The following is a 22,033-nucleotide window of genomic DNA, read 5'->3' on the forward strand; positions in this document are numbered from 1 at the left end:
CCACCATTCCTCTGTCTGGGTAGACAAGAGAAATCACCCCAGAGCGGGTCTTCATGGCTCAGCCCTGAAACCTTAGGTGGCCCCTCTTTGGAAATGCAAATGTGGAGGGAGAAGCACCCGCCTTGCCTTAAGGGAATGGTGTTGGGGGACGTTCGTTCGGAGGGGGCGACAGAGGCTGCCCCTCCCGGTCCCCACCCCCACCCCGCCCCGCCCTGCAGAGAACTGTCTCAGAAACCTGATGGACAAATTTGTCCTGGGGTACAGAAGACTCCTGCAAGGACAGGAACCTGGTCCCCTCCCCCTTTCCTCCTAGGACTAGAACCCCTTGGACGGAGTGGACACTTTCCAGAGAGTTGCTGGCACAAACAGACGCCAAGGCTCCAAGAGGACCTCACCACGAGTCAGGGGCAGGGGTGAGCAGGAGTGTCTGGACTCATGACCTGGCTTAACACCGGGCCAGAAGTTCACAGCCCAGCACATGGCTCAGGCCGGAAGCCTTCAGTCTCCGGCCGGAAGCCTTCAGTCTCTGGCAGCCCCAGCAGTGGGGGGAGGCTCTGGGAACAGTGGATGGGAAAATGACAAAAGCAGAAACCTCCAGAACCTACGCATAAAGCCCATGCAGCAGTCCCACCACGACAGTGGTCCACGACACTCTGGAGTGGGCGGCACTGATTTCCATCCGTGGTGCTGTGGCAACAGTTGCAGAAATCTGGGACCAGCTAATGGGAGGGCGGGGCCCCAAGTCTCTCTCCACCCGGCATTTGGAAGTGGAGCTGAAGCTGGAGCCGGCTTCAGGTCCCTAGACAGTTTGGGGGGGAGGCAGGCAGAGGAGAGCCAGAGTTCTTACTCGAGGAGGCATTTAGGTGCTTGGGCAGCTGACTGGAGAAAGAAGACATACGGCCACAGCTCCACTCAGAGCTGTGAAGCGGCCACACCACTGCATGCTCAGCACAGGCTGCCCTATTTCACGTTAGGGCGGGGGCTCTACCAATACACAATAAGGTCTTTCAGTCTTTACCTCAGTTTCCCCCATAATATTTTGCACTGCAGTAGATGCACAATAAATTTTTGCTGGAAGGAAGGGACGAGAGAGGGAGGGAGGGACTGTGGGTCTAGGCGGGTCCAGAGGAGGGAGCTGTAGCTGGCAGCCGGACTCATGAGGGCAGGCTTCCTGTCAAAGGCCGCCTGTGAGCAGCCTTGAAGGAGGAGCACACCGAGAGGACCATTTGAGCCTGAGGGTTCCTGGAAACTGTCCTTTACAGGTCCAGGGGCCCTGTAGCTGTCGGGGGGCTAAGGTGGCACCAAACACAATCCCCATGCCCCTACCCTCTCTTTTTGTCCTCAGCCTCCCAGCAATTCTGCCATTTGGGTATTCATCTTTAAGGAAAAGAATGCAGATATACCTTAGTTTTGCAAATTTTACAAAATGTAGTGAAAACATATCACCAGGTGAGCACTTTGCCGTGGCCCCTTCCCAGGACCCGAGGCTTAAACCTCATCAGCTGCAGTACCCGGCTCTACCTGCAGGAGCCCTCCCCTCCACCGGGGCCTGGCCCGGCACGGCTTGCCCAGACTCCACTAGCTGGAGGTGCTGGGCAGCGGCTGCTAAAGGCCTCGTGGGCCAAGAGTTGAGCTGACCTGAAAGGCGAAGACATCCTTGACGAGAGTGTCCCCAAACACGAAGCTGGAGCCGGCCTCGGTGTAGCGCAGGAAGATCTGAAAGGAGAAAACAGATGGAACGATACCCAGCTTGAGGCCAGGGAGGGAAGAGGGCAGAAACTGGCCGGAGAACCAGGCTGGGGTGAGCTGGGGGGGCCTCACCTGCTCCGTGGGCCTTCCCAGCAGCCCAGTGGGGAGAGAGGGACACCGAGGCCACAAGCCTTCCTGGACCCGGCTGGGTTGGCCCAAGGATGGGGTCCCCCAGGCCCTGGGCCTTATCAGAGGCTGGGGTACCACCTGGCAACATGCGCTGTTAAAGCCACATTCACAGGCGAATGCTCCTTCGTAGCACATTCTCCAGAAGAGACATCTTTTCAATAAATTTTAAAGAAATACTCTGAGATGAGAGTTGTTTGGACAATAAACAAGCGACAATGGAGGAAGCAAGACTGTGAGACACATGGAGGAGGCGGGCAAAGGGGAAGCATTTTGTGCCTGCCCACTCCCCTCCCATCCAGTGACACAGGCCCCATCCTGTCCCCATCTCAGGCTCATGTCCTTGGTGTTCGAATCTGGCCACACTTCTACAGGAGACCTGTGTTTAGGTCCTGAAGTTGCACCGTGACTTCAGGACAAGTCACTTCTCTTATCCAGGCCTCCATGTTCCCATCTATAAAATGGGGCATGACCAGAGCAGCAACTCTGTCTTCCTCTGCCACACCCACGCAGATGCCCGTGGCACGGCCAGCGGGCGTGCACAGAGCCTGGACACGCAGGATTTCCACTCCCCCGCCCCCCGAGCTCTCCTTCCAGAGAGCATGTGGAAATGAGAGATGGTGAGAGGGGGTGAGTACAGGAGGCAACTGCATCCTCGATAACTCCTGTTTTAAAAAGTAAATCATGATGGTTGCACAACAATGTGAATGACCTTAATGACACTTAAAAATGGATCAAATGGCAAATTTTGTGTTATGTGTGTTTATCCCAACAAAGAAGATGGAATTTAAAAAGTATAACTTCAACAAATTGAACATTATTTTTAAACACACACACACAAAGTAAATCTCTTACAATTTTTTTGCACTTTTAACTCTCACAAGTTCTACACCGCTGATGACGGCTGAGGGCCGCAGGCTGCGGTGCCCAGGGACCCTGAGAACCCCCTTGTTCTGAGATCTCTTCCACTTCAGCCTCAGCCTCTGAAGGGACTGCTCTGTCTGGGCGGGTGGCACCAGGCCCAGGGGAAGTAGCCACAGCATCGCCCAGCCCCCACCTGGTCTGGGGCCCCAGTACACACCCACCATCCTGGTCCCAATACCTTTCTATGGCTTTATCACCCACCTCCCCCCAAACCGAGTGTCCTCTCCTCTAGTCCCTGGCAACCCAAGATGCCCTGGGCAGTATGGCCCCACGTACACACCTGGATCTGGTCGCCCAGCCACTGGAACGCAGTAAATCCTGGTTCTGTTCTAATGACGAAGAGTCCTAGTATGAATTGTAGCCCAAGGCCCCAGGACACGGCCCGCCAGGACACCTGCCACCCAATAGAAAGGTCCTGGTGAGTTCCTCTCCTTGGGGGACCCACAGGGAACAGGTAGGGTGAGGACACGGGGCACGGGCTCCTGAGGAGTTGCGAGAGCTTTGGCCTGTCTGTAGGATGGGGGCTGGACCCAGCCCGAGCTCTGGGACTGTCGCCAATGGTCACATTCTCCTGGGTTCAGTATAGGCCACACTCTCGGCAGCAATGGGCCTGGGAGAGTGGGCAGGGCTGGGACAAGGTCTAACCAAGGACCCACGTGAGACTCGACCAGCCTTGGTGTGCCAGGGCACTTGGTCCCCGTCACCACTAGGTTGACAGAACTGGAATGGTGGCCTCAGGTCTGGCCTCAGGGTAACCTCTGTCTGCCTGGACCCTCCGTCTTTCCTCCTCCCTGACCCCCTCTCCCTTGATGGCCGCCCCCCCAGCAAAGGGGAGCTGGCCTCCTACGGGCTGCTGCTGCCTCTCAGCATTTTGTGGTTCTTTAGCTGTGGTCCCCATATTCAGGACCTCCGGGAGCTTGGTTGGAGCCTGGGGGCAGGTGTTAACCACACTGTGGAACAGGGATGGGTCCTGATGTCAGGGGATGGATGGATGCCAAGGAGACAGAGAGAGATGAGGGACTGAGGCCCACTGGGCCTGACAACCAACACTCACTGCACGGTGATGCTTGGAGCAGGCGAAGAGGAGGCCGATGAACACACAGATTCCTGCAAAGGACACCAGCTGCTCCGGCCGCCGGGAGGTGTCCAGAGCCAGCCACAGGACCAGGCCCAGGAAAGCAGCGAGGGCTAGACCCCTGCAGGGGAAAAGCAGAAGGCCATCACCTCAGCATCTCCCCCACCCACACACAATAGCACCCAGGGCCCCAGGGAAGAGGTGCTCAGGGCTGATGGGAGGAGAGAGAGCTGTGTGACCTGGGGCAGACCATCCAGCCTCTCTGAGTCTAGTTTCCTCATTGGGAAAATAAAGCCAAAGACCTCTCATTTCTCAAGGTCATGGAGAGGACTAAAGAAGAGAATGTGTGTACTGAGCTTAGCATGGTATCAAGCACATGGCTTCATCAAGGGGCAGAAATTCTCAGAGCTGCAATGATGCTCAGCTCAGCCCAGCATCTGACCTTGCCAGAGTGAGCCGGGGGAATTTTGTGGCCCAGAACTCAGCTCTATGGGCCACGGGCTCTGTTCCCCAAAAGCCCAGAAGAAATAATATCAATCTAGATCATTGAGCCAAGCAGCTGGGACCAAGGACTAGATGCAACCTCTACAGCAACGCTTCCCTCCCTGGGGCTGGCGTTTGCTTGACCAGGAGGCAGCACAAAGTGTTTGAGAGCCCAGGGCTGGGCACTGGGTGCCCAAGGTCTAGCCCTGAGCCAGTCATCAACTCCCTGGGTACCACCCTTGAGAGCAGTGTTCACCGAGCACCTCATGTGCCGGGAACTATGCCCAGTGCTGAGAGACATATGGTCACCACCCTCATTTCAGAGATGAAGAAACTGAGGCACAGAGAGGTAAAATCACTTGCCCACGGCCACCCCTCTAGAAAGCAGCAGAGCTGAGATTTTAACCCAGGTGCTCTGGCCGCCAAATCTATTCTATAACTAGTTCTATACCAGCTCTTAAGAGGCCGACCCAGACCTGAACTCAAGCAGGCCACTCCAGAGTTTACTGTTTCTTTCTGCCCTTGTTTCCCAAACTCCTCAAGTCCCAGCTCCATAGGCACAATTCCTGCCTTGTCTCTGGGCCACCTGTACATCTCTTTACTTACTATTTTTCTTGAAGTTAGCTCCTTTGATAAAAATTTAAATGCATGTTTTGAGGTTTTTGTGGGGGTTTGTTTTTCACAACTTTGTGAAAGGTATGATTGACATATAAGAGACGAAACATGTTGAGAGTGTACAATTTGATACGTTTTGACATATGCACACTATACACCTTAAAACCATCACCACAATCAAGACAGCGAACATATCCAGCACCCTCAAAAGTTCCTTTGTGCCCCTTTGTAATTCCTTGCCTGTCTCCCTGTGTCTAGGCAACAACTGATCTATTTTCTGTCACTAGGTTTATTCACATTTTCTAGCATTTTCAATGAATGGAATCATACAATGCATATTCTTTTTTGCCTGATTTCTTTCACTCAGCATGATTATTTTGAGACTCAGCCATGTTTTTGCCTACATCAGCAGTTCATTCCTTTTTATTGCTGAGTAGTATTCCATAATGTGGATGTACCACAACTGGTTTACCCATTCACCTGTTGATGGGGATTTAGGTTGTTTCCAGTTTTGGGCTATTACAGATAAAGCTGCTATAAATATTCAAACATTCATGCCAAGTCTTTGTATGGATATATGCTTTCATTTCTCTTGAGTAAATAATATAAGTGGAATGGGTGAATCATCCAGTAGGTCTGACTTTTTAGGAGACTGCCAAACTGTTTTCCAAAGTGACTGTACAATCCACATTCCCGCCAGCAGCATATAAGAGTTCCAGTTCTTCTGCGTCCTTGCCCACACTTGGTATGGTCCATCTTTTGAATTCCAGTCATTCTAATAGGCATATAGTGGTATCTCTTTGTGGTTTTAATTTGCATTTCCCTAATGACTAATGATGTTGAGCATCTTTCCATGTGCTTGCTTGTCACTTACATATTTTCTTTAATCAAACGTCTATTCAAATCTTGAGCCCATTCTTAAATCGGGTTGTTTTTTCTATTATTGAGTTTTGAGAGTCCTTTATATATTCTGGATCAAAGATAGGTGTCAGATATATGATTTGCAAAACTTCTCTCCTAGTCGTGGCTTGTCTTTTCTCTTAACAGTGTCTTTTGAAGAGCAGGAGTTCTTAATTCTAATAAAGTTCAATTTATCAATTTTTTTATGGATTGTGATTTTGGCTTTGTATCTAGGAATTATTACTTAAGTCAAGGTCACAAAGATTTTCTCTTATGTTCTCTTATAGAATTTTTATAGTTTTAGGCTTTACATTTAGGTTTATGTCCATTTTGGGGTAATTTTTTATATAATGTGAGGCATGGATCAAAGTTCTTTCCTTTTCTTCTTCTTCATCCTCCTCCTTCGCTGCTGTTTCTTCTTCTTTCTCTTCTTCCTCTTCTTCTCCTCTTCCGCCTCCTCCTCCTTCTGAATGTGGTTATCCCATTATTTTAGCACAATTTGTTAAGATGATTATCTTCTCTCCACTGAATTGCCTTAGCACCCTTGCTAAAAGTCAATTGACCATACATATGTGGATCTATTTCTGGACTCTCTATTCTGTTGCATTGATCTATTTGTCTGTTTTGATGTGGATCCCACACTGTCTTGATTGCTGTGGCTTTATAGTAAGTCTTAAAGACAGGTAGTATAACTTCATCAACTTTATTTATCTTTTTCTAAGTTGTTTTGGCTGTTAACGTTCTTTGCATTTCAATATGAATTTTAGAATCATCTCATCAATTTCTACCAAGAAAGCCCACTATAATTTTGATTGAGATGTATTAGAATCTATAGATTAATTTAAGGAAAATTGATATATTAACAATACTGGGTCTTTTGATCCATCTACCTGGTATATTGCTCTATGTAAGTCGTCTTTAATTTCTCTCAGCAATATTTTCTAGTTTTCAATGTACAAGTTTGCACATCTTTTGTCAGATTGATCTTTAAGTATTTTATATGTTTTATGCTATTCTAAATGGCATTTATAATTCTAATTTATGCTGGTTTGTTGTTAGCATAAAGAAATATAGCTGATTTTTCATGTATTGATCTTGTATCCTAAAACTTTGCTAAACTCGCTTATTAGTTCTATTAGCTTTTTCATGGATTTCATAGGATTTTCCATGTAGACAATCATGTTGTCTGTGTAAAGACAGCTTTACTCTTTCCTTTCCAATCTGCAGGGTTTTCGTGCTTTTTCTTACCTTATTGCACAGTCTGGAACCTCCAGTGCCACGTTGAATAAAAGTGGTGCGAATAGACATTCTCGTATTGGTCCTGATCTCATCGGAAAGCATCAATCTTTCACAGTTAATTATGATATTAGCTGTAGATTTTTAGTAGCTGCCCATTATCAGGTTAAGAAAATTCCCTTCTATTCCTAGTTTGCTCAGAATCTTTTCACAGGAATGAATGTTAAATTTCGTCAAATGCTTCCTCTGAATCTATTGGCATGATTATTTGGTTTTTCTTTTTAGTCTGTTAATATGATACTTGACTTTGATTTTTTTAATGTTAAACCAACTTTGATTCCTGGGATAAACCCCACTCATTGTACGTTATACCCAGCAATTCCACTCATTAGGTATATACCTTTTACATATTATTGCATTTGGTTTTCTAAAACTTTGTTAATAATTTTCACATCTTTGTTCATGAGGGATATTGGCCTGTACATTTAATGTGAATATTGGTATGGGGGGAGGGGTAAAACCTACCATCTTGCTATTTATTTTCTGTTTGTCTCTTCTATTCTTTGTTCCCCTTTCCCACTTTTCTACCTTCTTTCAGACTGACTATTTTTTGAGTGATTCTTCTTTTCTCTTTTTTTTTAATTGGTTAGGTATCACTCTTTTTTGTGTTATTTTAGTGGTTGCCTTATCATTTATAGTACACATCTTTAACTTATCCCAATCTACCTTTAAATGGTATTATACTGCTTCACATGCAGCATAAAAAACACACAGCCGTATAATTTCATTTCTTCTCTCCCAGCCTTTGCACTATTGTTTTTTACTTCTACGTATAATATAAATTCCACATACATTGTTATTATTCTTGCTTTATAAGTTGACTACATTTTAAAGAAATTTAAATAGTAAGAAAAGCAGTCGTTATAGTCACCCACATGGTTGCCATTTTGATCTTCTTCTTTCCTTTGCGTACATCTAAGTTTCCAACTGGTATCATTTTCCTTCTGTTTGAAAAATTTCCTTGAACGTTTCTTGTAGTGCAGGTCTGCTTTCCTATGTCTGAAAATTTCTTTCAGCTTTTGTATATCTGAAAAAGTCCTATTTCTCCAGTGTTTTTTTGGGGGAAGGAAGATCTTTCACCAGTAAAGAATTCTAGACTGACACGTTTTTGGTTCTGTTTTTTACGGTGCCACTGTTTCCTCATTTGTATTGTTTTTGAGAAGAAATCTGCTGTTATTATCTTTGTTCCTCTGTACGTCTTTTTTTCTCTAGTTGTTTTTAAGATTTTCTCTTTATCACTGGTTTTAAGGAGTTTGATCATGACATGCTTGGTGTGGTTTTCTTCATGTTTCTTGTGCTGGGGGTTCATGGAGTTTCTTGGATCTTTGGGTATAATTTTCATCAAATTTGGAATTTTTTGGACATAATTTCTTCAAGTATTTTCTTCTTCCCTCCTTCTCCTTTGGAGACTTCACTTACACGTATATTTGCCCACGTAAAGTTGTGCGATGGTTAGCTCATGCTCTGCTTGACTCTTTCCAGTTTTGTTGTCCAGATTTGTCAGGCAGAGCCTGAGCAGGGTTTATTCTCTGGTTAATTTTTCCCTACTACTGACCCAAGTTCGATCTTAGTGCTCCAGACAATGCCCGGTGAATGATGAGGTTTTCCACTCTGTTGAGAATAAACACTATTCCAGGCCTTGTGTGATTTCCAGGTACTGCTGCTCCCTTTAATCCTGTTGGGTGGTCCTTTCCTAGGCCTTGGGTAGTCTCCTCATATGTGTTCACTGATCAGAACTCAATTCAAGACTCGAGGAGGACCCTCGGCAGACCTCTGGAGTTTCTCTGTGTCCACCTCTCTCCTCTCTGGTACTCTGCAACGGGAACTCTAGCCACCTTGGCTCCCCTGGACTCCCAGCTCTGTTTCCTCAACTCAGGACATCCGTTGGCCCCACCTTGGTTCCCTTCCCTCACACTGTGGCCTGGAAACTCTCTCAATGCAGTAAACTGGTGCAATCATAAGGCTCACCTCATTTGTTTCCTGTTTCTCAAGGATCACTGTCCTTTGTTGCCTAATATCCAATGTTTTAAGAGCTATTGTTTCATATATTCGTTCTGGTTTTTTAGTTGTTTCTCAAGTAGGAGGATAAATCTGGTCTCTGTTATTCTATCTTGACTGGAAGCTGAAACTACATGTGTATATTTTTTAAACAGCTTTATGGAGACAAAATTCACAAACCATACAATTTGACCATGTAAGGTGTACAGTTGATGGTTTTAATGCATTCACAGAGTTGTACAACCATCACCACAATCAATTTTAACACATTTTCATCAGCCCAAAGAGTAACCCCGCATCCCTCGCTATCACCCCCCCAGTTCTCCATCTCACCCTCCAGCCTTAGCCAGTCACTAATCTACTCTCTGTCTCTACAGATTTGCCTATTCTGGATATTTCATATAAATGGAATCATACGATATGTGGTTGTGACTGGCTTCTTACACTTAGCACAATGTTTTCAAGCTTCATCATTATTGTCGTATTTATCAGTGTAGTCAGGTGCCACATAACGACGGTTCAGTCAACAACAGACTGCATATGTGACGGTGGTCCCATAAGATCAGTACCATATAGCTTAGGTGTGTAGTAGGCCATACCATCTAGGTTTGCATAAGTAAACACTATGATGTTCATACACAGCAAAATTACCTAATGACGCATTTCTCAGAATGTATCCTGCTGTTAAGTGACACACAGCTGTACCACATTCCTTCATATGGCTGAATAATATTCCACTATATGGATATACACATTTAATGTATCCATTTATCAGTTGATGGACATTTGGGTTGTTTCCACTTTTTGGCTATTATGAGTAATAATGTTATGGACATTTGTGTAGACGTTTTTGTATGGACTCGTGTTTTCATCTCTCTTAGGTATATACCTAGGGGTGGAATTGCTGGGTGTGGTAACTTCATGTATAATATTTTGAGGAACTGACTAATTGTTTTCTAAAGCAGCTGCACCATTTTACATCCATACCATACCAGCAGAGTGTGAGGGTTTCAATTTTTTCATGTCTTCGCCGACACTTATCACCTCTGTTTTTTGTTATAGCCATCCTAGTAGATGCGAAGCGGTATCTCATTGCGGTTTTGATTTGCATTTTCGTGGTGACTAATGATGTTGAACATGTTTTCATGTGCTTATTGGCTATTTGTATATCTTTGGAGAAATGTCTATTCAAATCCTTTTCCTATTTTTCAATTGGTCTATTTGTTTTTTTATTGTTGAGTTGTAAGTCTAGATACAAGTCCCTTATCAGATATGTAGTTTGAAATATTTTCTCGCATTCTGTGGGTTATTTTTTCACTTTCTCGTTGGTGTCCTTTGAATCAAAATGTTTTTAGTTTTTATAAAGTCTACTTTTTCTGCATATATTTTTTAAAGGAAATTTTATGTCAATACCTCAAATGGAAAACCAGCTATCAATGATCTGTCATAAACAGACGATAATTGTAAGAATAAATCCTTTTGTAAATCTATTTAACAAAGAGAAGGCAAATGGAAAAGTAAATCTATCTATAAATAAAATGAAAACTTGGTTCTCCCAAGGCCGGCTCAGATCTTTTTGCTGGATCTGACTTGGGAAACACCACTGTGCCCTGTACCTCCCTGGCTGAGTCATTGGACACCTTTGGGCACCGGTTTCTTTGTCAACAAAGTAGAGTGCTAAAATAGATAGGTGGTCTTCCGACTTTTAAGCCATAGAAACCCTTTTTTCCAGCTAATTTTTTTTTTGCAAAACTTGATCCATAAAACAGATAAAATAGAGCTGCCTGGTTGAGATGGGGGTGGGGGTGGTGTTTGATGTTCTCCTCCCCAATCTCCCTCTCCTGCCCATAGCATCTCCTAAGTTTCCAGGTCTCTAAGAAATTCAGTTTGAAAACCAGGGGATCCCAAACTGTTGTCCAGGTACATGGCTGGTTACGTCAGAATCCCCTGGGGGCTAACTGAAAATATTGACACCTAGACCCCAACCCAGCCTGCTGACTCAGACTCCAGGGGTGGGCGCCTGCAGCTGTGTGACTCCCACAGGCCCCAGGTGATCTGATAGGAAGCACTAATCCAAGCCCTCCCCGCTTGGATGAGCTGGGATCTCTGAATTCAGGAACTGTTGAGTCCTGTTCTCAGATGTCATAGTCACCTGTTGTAACTGGGCCAGAGAACCAGACGGGAACTGGCAAAATGTCACAAAAATGGCTGCTGCCTTTGAAGCCACCCAGCAACACCGGCCCGGGGCCTCCCAGGAGGCAAGCAGGGTGGGGTATGTTCCCCATGGCACAGAAACCCTCTGGTGGGACAAGGGCTGAAGCCCTTCTCGCCCACCCTGGCTGTGACCCTGGAGCTGACAAGAGGCCTCCAGCCGGCAGCCCTTCCCCAGCCCTGCCTTGGGGCTGTGAGCTCACTCACCTCTTAAGCCAGAGGTTCAGGCGGGAATGCCCCAGAGGCTCGACACGCCTCCACAGCTTCGGCCCCAGCAGCCTCTTTAGCAGGCTGTGGGCCAGGAAGACAAGGACCACACAGGTGAGGACAAACAGTGCCAGGGCCCTCTGGAAATCCAGGAGACAGGCAATCAGCAGGAAGGCAGCGAATGCTGGGAGTCGGTGGGGGAAGAGACGGAGAAGGGGTCAATGATGATGACACTGACCTCTCCAGGCCCCTGCAGCCCCGCCCGCCGGCTCCATCTTACTCCATCCAGAGCTCGGAAGGTGAGAATGTGACCCAACCTCCCTGAGCCTCAGTTTCCTCTTCTGGACTTGAGAATAATCATCTCTATCAAGTTAGAGGGTTGTTATGGAGCTAACGGACAGAATGTATGTGAAAGGGCTTTGCAAACTGTAAAGTTCTGACCAATGTGAGGGAAGAGATGTGTAAGGAGGAGGCAAGACGGCCCATCTCTGAGCATCAAAGGAGAGCCTGGTGTGTTCCAGAGTCACATTAGGTTCCACAGAGGACAGAGATGGACGAGTCCGTTACTCCAGGAACGAGTTCACGCGTGTGTGCCAGGATCCTATTCTGAAATATTAATCAATGACCATTTTCTTCCTAGAATTTCCTTTTTCCCCTTCGCCCTTCTCCCCTGTGAGCACCTCAGCCAGCCTGGGCTATGCCTCAAGAAAGGAATACAATAGCAGATAGCAGAGGGGGAACTCTCTCTCCCTGGCTTATGAATTTCAAAAGGACTTTTGGCCTTTCTATTGGATAAAAAATGTGAGATGAAACATTATGAGTAAGTGTGAGCCCTTCCCTGTACCCCTCTGTGGCCAGACCAGTTGGAGGATGATGAGAGCAAGGACGCTGGTGGGTCCCAGAGAAGGGGGCTCTGCCCCTGCTCCCAGCCTGAGCCTGGGAGGTGGCAAAAGCCCAGGTGTGTTTGTGGCATTGCAAGCAGAGGAGGCCCACACCAGGGAGGCAGCGAGATTTGAGAGAGAGGAGTGCCCGTGCCGTGCAGGTGCAGGCAGAGCTGCAGGAAGCTTCTGAGTTTCCGCACACCTCAGCAGGCCCCGAAGCAGCAGAAACGACTGCTGACCGCCGTGAGGGACTCGCAGAGGAGAGAGGTGGGAGCCCAGAGCAGGCCGTGGGCGGGGCTGTCTCCACGGCCACCTGCAAGGACAGAGACCCTGTGACCAGCTGGAGAAGCGGACAGGTCAGTGGACGCCTGAGCACCGATGGCGGATAAGCCTCCCTGGGGACTCCTGGGGACAGGGGTGAAGGGACTTTCCAAATTGACAGAATTAAGTTCCCACCACTCAGTTGGAATGACGAAACTGAAAGAGAAAATAAGCCAAGCTGTAGAAAACAAAGTTACGTTTCTCTCACATACAAGTCTGTGGCCTGGAATCCCTGCCTGTATGGGTGTCATTTAGAGGCACACGGGTGCCAGGACGCAGGCACAGGGCTCTGGGAGGGGAAGGGAGGGGAGTTGGCCAGGGCAGGAGCTGTGCCCAGCACTCTCCAGCACTCATACGACTATTCCCCACAAGGATCCCACAGGCCGGGACTAGGTGATGCCCACTTAGAGACGAGGCTTCTGAGACCAGCGAAGCGAGTGGCTCCTAGAGGGAGGAAACCAGACTAGGATTCCAACCCAGGTCTGTTTCTCTAGGGGCCTGTGGCCACTGGGGCCTTAGGGAGTGACTGGCACATCGTGCAGGAGAGGAGGCAGTGGGATGAATCCTCCAGGCAGGGCACAGGAGAAACGTGTCTTAGTAAGTATTTTCATCCATCTAGGATCCATTCACCCCTCTGGTGACAGGACTTTTCTGTTCCTTTTGGGCACCGCTCACTACTCTTAGTCCCTGTGGTCCAGTGGTGCCTGACCCACTTCAGGGATGGGAAACCACCGCATCCCCCAGGGCCAAGGGATTGGTTCAGGGATGGGCGCATGACACGGGCTGTTCCAATCAAAGACCTCTGGGGACTTTGGCTGGAACTATGAGCAAGAGGCACGCTCTTTTTCTGAGATTGGGGACACTGAGGTCCTCCATGCCACTAACCTGCCAGGGCTCAACTGCACCCAGGGAGAAAGCCTACCTAAGGCGAGGAAGCCACTGCTGCAGCTCAGGCCCAAGGCGCTGAGAATGTGAGCTGCATCTCTCTGTCACACCAGCTCCCGGAGAGCACGTCAAGGGCCTCACCGTAAAACACACAATACCATAGCGATATTAAAGAGCCAGAGGAGATCAAAATCCAAACGTGGAGAAAGCGGACGTTGGCCACGGTGAGGAACACAGTGACGGAGACTGGATTCCTGACAGCCAAGACGAGAGTGGAAATAGGACGAGGTAGGTAATTTTCATGATCTATTAGAAGGAATTCGATCGTTTCTTCAAGAGAAACAAAGCTGAGTCTGAGTGAAGGCAGAAGCAAGGGGAACAGAGAAGCCCCTGGCTCAGATTGTGCCAAAGCAAGACTTCACTACCTCAGACATCTCCGGAAAGAAGCTGCGGGGAGCCGTAAACCAGCCCCGTCGCTGGAGACGACCCTTCTTTCGATTTCATCACGAAGACTGGGGCCACTGCTGTCCTGTTTCTCATGTCCTCTCCCCTGCCCGGCCCCCGCGAAGTCTCTGCATGCACACCCACCTTCCCTCTCCGTCTCCACCTGACAGGATGAGGTGGGCCTCCAGCGATGAAGATCTGCCCCTGCCCCTGAGTCCAGGTGCCCTCCTTCCCTGGGCCCCGGGAACCTTGCTCTACCACTCAGCTCTGTCTCCTAGTCCTTCACCTTCTTTCTACAAACTCCTTGCCTCGGCTCATAAACACTGTCAAAGTGTCTCCCATCACAAACTACCCCTCCTTGACACTGTCACACTCTATCCATGAATTGTTCTGCTTTCCATATGAAAAGTTTCTCTAAAGAGCTGTCTATACTTGCTGTCTACAGTGCCTCACCTCCGTTCACTCCAATCGAGATTTTGGAGTGACCAGTGAGCCACCAGTGACCACCTTGTCCCTAAATTCCATGGACCCTGCTCAGTCCCTCTCTCGGTGGTCCCCTGTGGATCTTCCTCTCCTTCTTGAAATCCTTTGCTCCCTCGGCTTTGGCACCAACCCCTCTCGGGGTCTCCTGCTCCCGCCCCCATCTCCACGCCTTCTCAGGCTCTTTCAGGGCCCCTCTTCCTCTGCCAGCTCCTTCTGTGGGGCTGGTCCCCGGGCTTCTGTCCTCGACCCACTTCTGGATTCATTCTCCAGGGGTCCCTGGGACACCTCCTCTCCTCCTGCATGGCCTGGCAGTGGTACTTCAACACCCTGTCCAAACAACTCATCATCCCGCCTGCCAAGATCCCCTTCTCCACCATGCTCCCTAGGTCTGTGGGGGGCACCATAACCCACCCCGTCACCCAAGCAGAACCCTGAGGCATCCTGGATTCCAGGGTCTCCGTTCTGCACGCTTGATCAGCTCCCAGATTTGGCTGGCATTGCTTCCCGAGGATGGCTCAAAGTCACCCGCTTCCACCTTCCACCACTTCATCTTCTCACACACGTACTCTTGCCCTCAACGTCTCCTTCTCCCCATCTTTCCTGCTCGCCTCTTCCAGGGTCCCACAATGTGACTCTGACCTTGACACTTCCCTGTTTAAATCCTTCAATGGCTCTCTCTGGCCTTGAGGGTAAAATCCAAGCGCTTGAGCGTCCCCCTCCAACCCTCTCCCAATACCGTGCCCTCCTATCACTCCAGCTTGTCCTCTGGCACTCCTTGTCTAGAACATTACCCTCCAGCCGCACTAGACTATTTATCTGCTCCCTGCCCACACCCTGCCGGTTTTCACCTTTGCTCCTATGGTTCTGCTTCAAGTGTGTTCTCACTCCTTACTGTCCTTTCCCTCCACCTGGCTAACTCCTGCTCAACCTATGAGACTTGAATGTCACCTCCTCCTGGAATTCCTGCCTGATCACCTGCCATCCCTCTTTGGTGCTCCCAGACAGCTTACTGCATTGTGTGAAAATATTTATTCCCCTCTCCATTACGGATCAGAGAGTGCCTTGGGATTTGGTCTGGCTCGATTCTGATGCCCCAGCTTCTTCTGGCACAGGAGCTGGCCCTGAGTCGGTGCTCAGCAAACCTTTGTTGAATGAATGGGTCAGTGAATGACTCTCCCCTTGTGAGTGGCTGGGGGGAGGTGGCTGCAACTTGAGTGGTGGGGGCTGGGGGCTGGGGGCTGGGGTGGGAGTGTCTGTCTCCCAGGCTGGGCTGGGCCCCAGGCTCACCAGTACAGAGCAGGCCTATGCAGATCCACCTCCACAGCCGCACGTGCTCCCTGCAGAAGCGTCTCACTCCCAGGGCCGGCTGCAGGATCCTCCTGGGGAGACGACCAGCAGGGTCCATGAGTGGCCACCCCAAACTCCCGCCCCCATGGGGATCCTCAACACCTCCAGGTGGAAGCCACTCAGCTATGTCCCCAGTAAAATGGCAACATAGGGCAAGCCAGGCACAGGCCTTGACATCCCACAGCGCTGAAGGGCAACCCTGGCCCAGAGGAAACTGAGGAATGGCCAGGCCATCCATGCTTTCCGGCCTCTATCTGCACCAGCTGTGCCTGCAGCTGGAGCAACAGCACCACTGCCCAGTGACAACTCTGCCTCCAGGGCTTGGGAGGGAATGAACTGAGACGAAGAGAAGAACCTTACCAACATAAAGAAGGCACAGAAAACGACGGCTGCCTCCCCTCCCTGTCCCATTTCCACCATCTGTGGACAAACTGGAGAGGCTCCCAGCTCTGCATTCACCCCCTTGGTCCCCGGGACACTTATTTGAGTCAGCAAGCTCCCAGTGAGAGGATGTGTGCACAGCCCGCTTCCACTCCCGGCAGCCATCAAGTGGCCCCCACTGCCTTCCAGGCCCAGTGCAAATGCCAATTCTTGCCTGGTCCTTTGGTCACTTGTCTATCCCTGGAGGAAAGGCTGGTACCTGAATAGCCTCTGGGGTCCCACAGGCTGAGCATGTGGGAGATGGTCTCTCAATGTTCATTCAGCCACCAGCTGCTGTTTTAAGGAGACTCTCTCCCTTCTGTCTGTCCCCACCTCCTACCTCCTAAGTGGGGCCTCCTTCTCCAATCTCCCCCAGAAGGCTGACAGAGGGAATCCCCACCACCACCTCCTGCCCATCATGCTCTCCCCAGCTCAGGATCTGGCCAGTGAGGACCTTGGTGGACCCGGGCGTCAGGAGGCCAAGTTCTAGGCTCATACTTGCTGCCTGTGTGATCTGGGCCCGTCCCTCTCCGTCTCTGGGCTTCAGACTCCCCATGTGAAACAAGGGCCCTGGCCCAGTCTAGGGGTCTTCAAACTGAGCCTCAAGGTTCCCCAAGGTGCCCCAGAGGCTGAACGGGGTAGAAGGTAGATGAAGAGGTTGAGAGGAAGTCCAGGCTGGTTCGAGGCCCCCATCCAACTTCCACAGGTGCAGCCCCCAGGTCCATATTGGGGTTCCTGACGGATTTTGCTTTGGCTGCCTCAGAGCAGGTCGGGAGCTCCAGCCTGGCTCACAGCCGAGGCAGAGGCCTGTGGGGCTTGTTGGCTGATGCACGTCTACGCCTTTCCTGCACCCAGCTCCGGGGAGCCCCCTCCCCGTCTACCAGGAGGCTCCCCAGCCCTGATCCCCATGGCCGCCTCCTCCCCCAGCCAGCCTGTGCCACTCCCAGAGACCACCTACCATCCTGCAGAGGGCTCCGGACCGGCCTCGCTCCTTCCATCCACTGCAGGACTCCAGTCACTGCCAGGGGTCCAGCCTTCCTCCTAAAGGCCCGAGAAAGCAGCCCCAGTGAGCCTCCTGCTCCAAGTGGGAGCCAGGGCGTGGAGTGGGAGAGCCCCTGGCTGCCACCAGCCGGGCCCTTCAGGGGTGGGCTGGGTGGGGGCTGGGCTTTTGCACAGGAAGTAATTAGAGGGCAACTGAGTTAAATTCCGCAAAGCACGCATTGAGCGCCTACTGTGTGCTGAGCTCTGCGCTAGACACATCCTGCTCTCAGGGAGCTCATGGTCTACATGAGGGAGGGTCACCCCTGCCTCAGCTGTGGCTGGCTGGGAGGTCCGAGTCAAGGCCACCTCACCTGAGGCTCCAGGGCATCATTGGCCCCACGGTCTGTGGAGTTGTGTTCCAGTGTGTAGGGAGTTATTCTTGCAGATCACACTGTGTAAGGCACACCCTGGGGCCGAGCCATGTGGTGCAGGGGAGGGGGCTTTGTCAGGGGAGGTTAGGGGCAAAAAGGGTGTCATGTCGGGCTCCTGAGTTCTAGGTGGTGGGCTCCACCTGGCCACCACGGAGCAAGGACAAGATTACCGGCTCCCCGGAGGCTGAGACTTCCCCAGAGACCCCGGCCCCCATCACGTGGTGTTTGCTTCTTAGCTTTTAGATCACAACTCAGGTCTCACTTCCTTGTGGAGACCTTTCCTGACCTTTCAGACCGGGGCAGGCCACACCGGCACATCACAGGTACACAGCAAATGTTTAATGAGTGAAATACGGGGTCTGCTCTGTGCAGAGGTGGCCAACACATCGGGGAGTTCCTGACTGTTCAAGCAAAGAGGTGCCGGGGAGGCACCGGGGGCCATGAAGGAAGATGGTGAGCAAAAGCTGCTCCTACCAGGGGGCCAGGAGAGGGATGGGGAAGGGGACAGACCAGGTTTTCCAAGAACTCGGCCCCTGCGTTCTCCAGACCATTGGCCATGGATCTGAGAGAAATGGACTCTCTTCGTCTTGATGCATTGTCCTCCATGAGTCAGACCTTTCTGCTGAAAGACAAAGTCAGAGCCCAGAGCTGAAAGGGGAAGGCTGGGCAGGACCCAGGTGAAGGGGGGAGATGGGAGGAGGATGGGAAGGGAGAGGCTGAGAAGGGAGAGCAGATGCCTGGCACCACTTATACCATCCCAGAGCTCATTGTGCCTGGAGGTAGAGACAATATCCTGATCACATCATTCCAGGCCCTGGATCCAACTATACCTGAAACCAGTCCTACCCCTGGACTTTTCAATGATGAGAGCCAATATGTTCCCCTTTTTTGCTGAAGCTCAGTTCACAGGCTTAGACTCACCTGTAAATGAGAGTCCTAAGACCCCATCTCCCCCCACTCTTGTTCCTTCTCTTTTTTTTCTCTTGGGAAGCACCCTAGTCTATCTAAATGCCAGACTGGTTAAGCTCACATACCCAGAGGCAGGTACACATGCGCACAAACAGGAGCAGGGACACATGTGGCAGTGTACACACAGGCAGAGCCCAGGAAAGACCAGCCACCTGTGCATATGCACAGACAGACACACAGCTGAACAGACAGAGGCAGGACCCTCTTCCTACTCACATATTTGTGGTGAATAAGTCACTCTCAGGGACAGATGGAGGTGTGCGTTTCCCTGGGGACAAGCTGGGTCCAACCTTCTCGACTTTCAGCTCATCTTCTCCTTTCAGTGGAAATGCCTGGGCAGAGTCCAGAGTTGGAATAGGTTGGGCCTCCCTCCCAGCTCCGATCAGCACCCTCTCCGGAGCCTACAGCCACGGCTGGGCGGGGACTTCAACCTCTCTGAGGGAAAAGGGGAAATGTGGCAAGTGGGCCCCAGTGGAGGCCTGGCCCCTGAGTTCCTGCCTTCTGCCTGAGTCTGCCTTCCCCCTCTGAGATGCCCTCCCCTCCACCATCTCCTGCTCCCGAGCTGACCTCTGCTGGGATGTCGCCTCGATTGCTCTCACTCCTCGGCATCCCCTCCTGTGGCCTCCTTTTCCGCCTGTCATCAGTGCAGCTCAGTTGTTCGGATCGTGCATTTTTCTCTTTGATTTTGCATCTCACCCAGCCTCTCTTTCTCACCGAATCAGTACTTATAACAGTGACCTATTTTCCTGAGCTTGAAGATCAGGAAAGCACTGTAGCTGTCGCAAATAGTAAAGGCATTTCAGGTCTCAGCATCGAGACACTCGTGAAAACAACAAAATCACACAATTTCGCCTCGTTGCATATATTTTTTTTAAACTAACACCTAGGCAACAGTGCACAAAGTCAGGAGACGAAGGCCTTAGCACTTCAATCCTCACACAAAACACTGAACTTATCTGACGGGATTGACAACATCTCTTTAATAATTAATCATGCACACTCAGGACAAAATCCTTCTGAGGCATAAACACTTCCTGGTAACACAGGGTGTGGGGCTGCTGGCACGTGTTGGTTGTTTGGGAAGCCTGGAGAGGATAACAGGTGGAGGGTCCGGATACCCCCTCTCTTTAAAAACATTTCTTTGTCGGTCGCTCTGGTTACCAAAGCATTACATGTGCATCGTTAAACATTTAAACATTGTAGGAATATACAGAACACAGGAAGTCAAAAATTCCTCTAACCTGAGCCCTCCAGAGATGACCACCCCTGAGTTTGTGGGATTTTTCTCCAGACTTTTTGCCTAAGTGAATACTATTTTATGTTATTCATTTTACAGAACGGGCCCAAACCATACCAGGGTTTTTTGCAATTTGCTTTTCTGGGCAGAGAACCACACCCTGACCCACTGACTCTACTGGGGGCCCGTGTGCTGCCTTGATTGTAAACTAAATGTCCAGGGCATCATCTGGTTTATTCTGGGCACGACACCAGCCCCCGTGGGCAGCCTCCACAGGGATGAGCCTGGAGCTGCCCGCGCAGGCGGCCTCCTCGAGCCCCAGTGAAGGGCAGAGGGCACTGTACCTGCTTCTCTGCCTCTGCTCTCTTCTAACCTCTTCCCCCTCCCCTCCCGCTTTTCCTCTCCCTTCCTTCTGCACCTCCCCTCCCCTTCCCCACTTCCCCCTTCCTCCTCCCCTCTGCCCTCCTCTCTTGGTTTCTCTGGTGTCCAGAAGGAAGCCAGGAGACACAACACATCCAGTAGTAGCCAAGCCTGTTTCAAAGCATTCCCTACATTGCACCTTACAACTTTGATCTCTTCCTATGCCTGATCTCTAAAACAAGGATGTAATAGGCTGCATGTCATGGGATGAACCCTGAGCTTGGAGCCCAAAGGTCAAAGATTCAGTCCTGACTCTGAAAGTTAACTTGTTTCCTCATCTGTGAAACAGTGGGGGTGGGTAATAGTACCCACCTCATAAATAAACATTTGTGGGGATTAAATGAGCTAACACAGGTGAGGTGTTTGGCAGAAAGCCTGGCACCACCAAGCTGGCAGGTGTCATCACTGTCACAAGTCCCATCTCAGGGATGTCTTGACACACTGCCCTCCTCCTCCAGGCCTGGAGACCTCGTGTTTCTCCCCTGCTCCACTCCTCAAGGAGGGGCGGCCAACAGTGATCTTGACCCCAGAAGCTTAATGCTCTTTTCAAGTGGAATTTGGCTGAGAGCCACAGGCTGGGCAGTCTGGACGTTGGACAGGTTGAGATGAGGCCCCAGGGAAAGACCAAGAGCTGGAGGACCTCGGGGGTCCCGGCTTTACCCCACTCAGCTATGTGACCTCGACACATCATTGGAGGCCCCCTGTGGCCTGTTTCCTGAGGAGCTGCTCTCCGAGGCCCATCCTATCTACCAGGGCTGGTAGAGCAAGGCCCAGGACTGAGCCAGGGCCAGGATGCTGGGTCCAGGGCACAGGGAGGCAAGGACCATATAAAAACATATATATATATAATTTCCCTTCCGCTCAAAACAAAACAGCACTTTGGAGGATTTATAATGAGGAGGCTCTCCACCTCTCCCGTCCCCAACCCACTTCTCAGAGGCAATCGCTTACCTGTTTCCGGTTTTAGTTCTCTGGAGCCACCTCCTGTTTCAGGGGAATTCTTGGCCAAAGAGTGAGAGAGAATCCCTTCTCCTTGCCAGGCTCTGATATAACAAAGAGGATATTTTTATAATTGGTGAGTGAAGCATTCAGAATTGTAAGGGGCAAACACCATCAGAAGGGGTCTTCAACAGTCCCTTTATTTTCTTCTCACGGTTTCGTCCACCTTCGTTTCTTGGCTCTTTTCTGATGAGTTCTCTTTCATCTCATTGATTCACGTGTCCAAGCAGTGGAAAAAAGAGAGGCTTCTCCCTGGTTAAATTCTATGAATGTGACCTTGTCATTCTTCTCTCCTAAACCTGCTTCTTGCTCTTAAACCTGGGCTGGTCGGCAGAAAGGACATCCAATACGTTTCCTTTCTCATTTGGAGCATTGAAAAATGGGCTTCCTATAGCCATAGTAGAAATATTCAAAACTAGAAAGCATGTACAAATTCCTTTTTTTTTTTGCAGGGGAAGATTCACCCTAAGCCATCAGCTGTTGCCAACGTTCCTCCTTTTCCTTCCTTTTTTTCCCCCCTCAAAGCCCCAGTACGTAGTTGTGTATAGGTGTAGGTTCTCCTGGCTCTTCTATGTGAGCCACTGCCACAGCATGGCTACTGACAGACGAGTGGTGTGGTTCCACGCCTGGG

General features: G+C 50.1%; 1 protein-coding gene across 5 annotated transcripts in view; it reads right to left on the reverse strand.

Moving 5' to 3' along the window:
* SLC28A1 (solute carrier family 28 member 1) overlaps window positions 1–21,477 on the reverse strand; it is a 48,711-nt gene extending 27,234 nt beyond the window's left edge. The window contains exons 1-9 of one of the 5 annotated variants that reach the window (XM_070230618.1): window positions 21,355–21,477; window positions 18,963–19,078; window positions 18,288–18,399; window positions 17,324–17,406; window positions 15,886–15,977; window positions 11,585–11,768; window positions 3,854–3,995; window positions 3,080–3,193; window positions 1,639–1,716 (exon numbers count right to left, since the gene is read on the reverse strand). In XM_070230618.1, coding sequence (XP_070086719.1) covers window positions 1,639–1,716; window positions 3,080–3,193; window positions 3,854–3,995; window positions 11,585–11,768; window positions 15,886–15,977; window positions 17,324–17,406; window positions 18,288–18,383 — 789 coding nt within the window. In that variant the 5' untranslated portion in view covers window positions 18,384–18,399; window positions 18,963–19,078; window positions 21,355–21,477. Of the gene's footprint in view, window positions 1–1,638; window positions 1,717–3,079; window positions 3,194–3,853; window positions 3,996–11,584; window positions 11,769–15,885; window positions 15,978–17,323; window positions 17,407–18,287; window positions 18,400–18,962; window positions 19,182–19,313; window positions 19,714–21,354 lie in introns of those variants that run through there. The other 4 variants (XM_023649436.2, XM_070230630.1, XM_023649435.2 and 1 more) reach the window with 4 other exon arrangements.
* Between the last annotated feature and the right edge of the window lie 556 nt (window positions 21,478–22,033).

The sequence above is a fragment of the Equus caballus genome, chromosome 1 (assembly GCF_041296265.1).
Source record: "Equus caballus isolate H_3958 breed thoroughbred chromosome 1, TB-T2T, whole genome shotgun sequence".
NCBI lineage: Eukaryota > Metazoa > Chordata > Mammalia > Perissodactyla > Equidae > Equus > Equus caballus.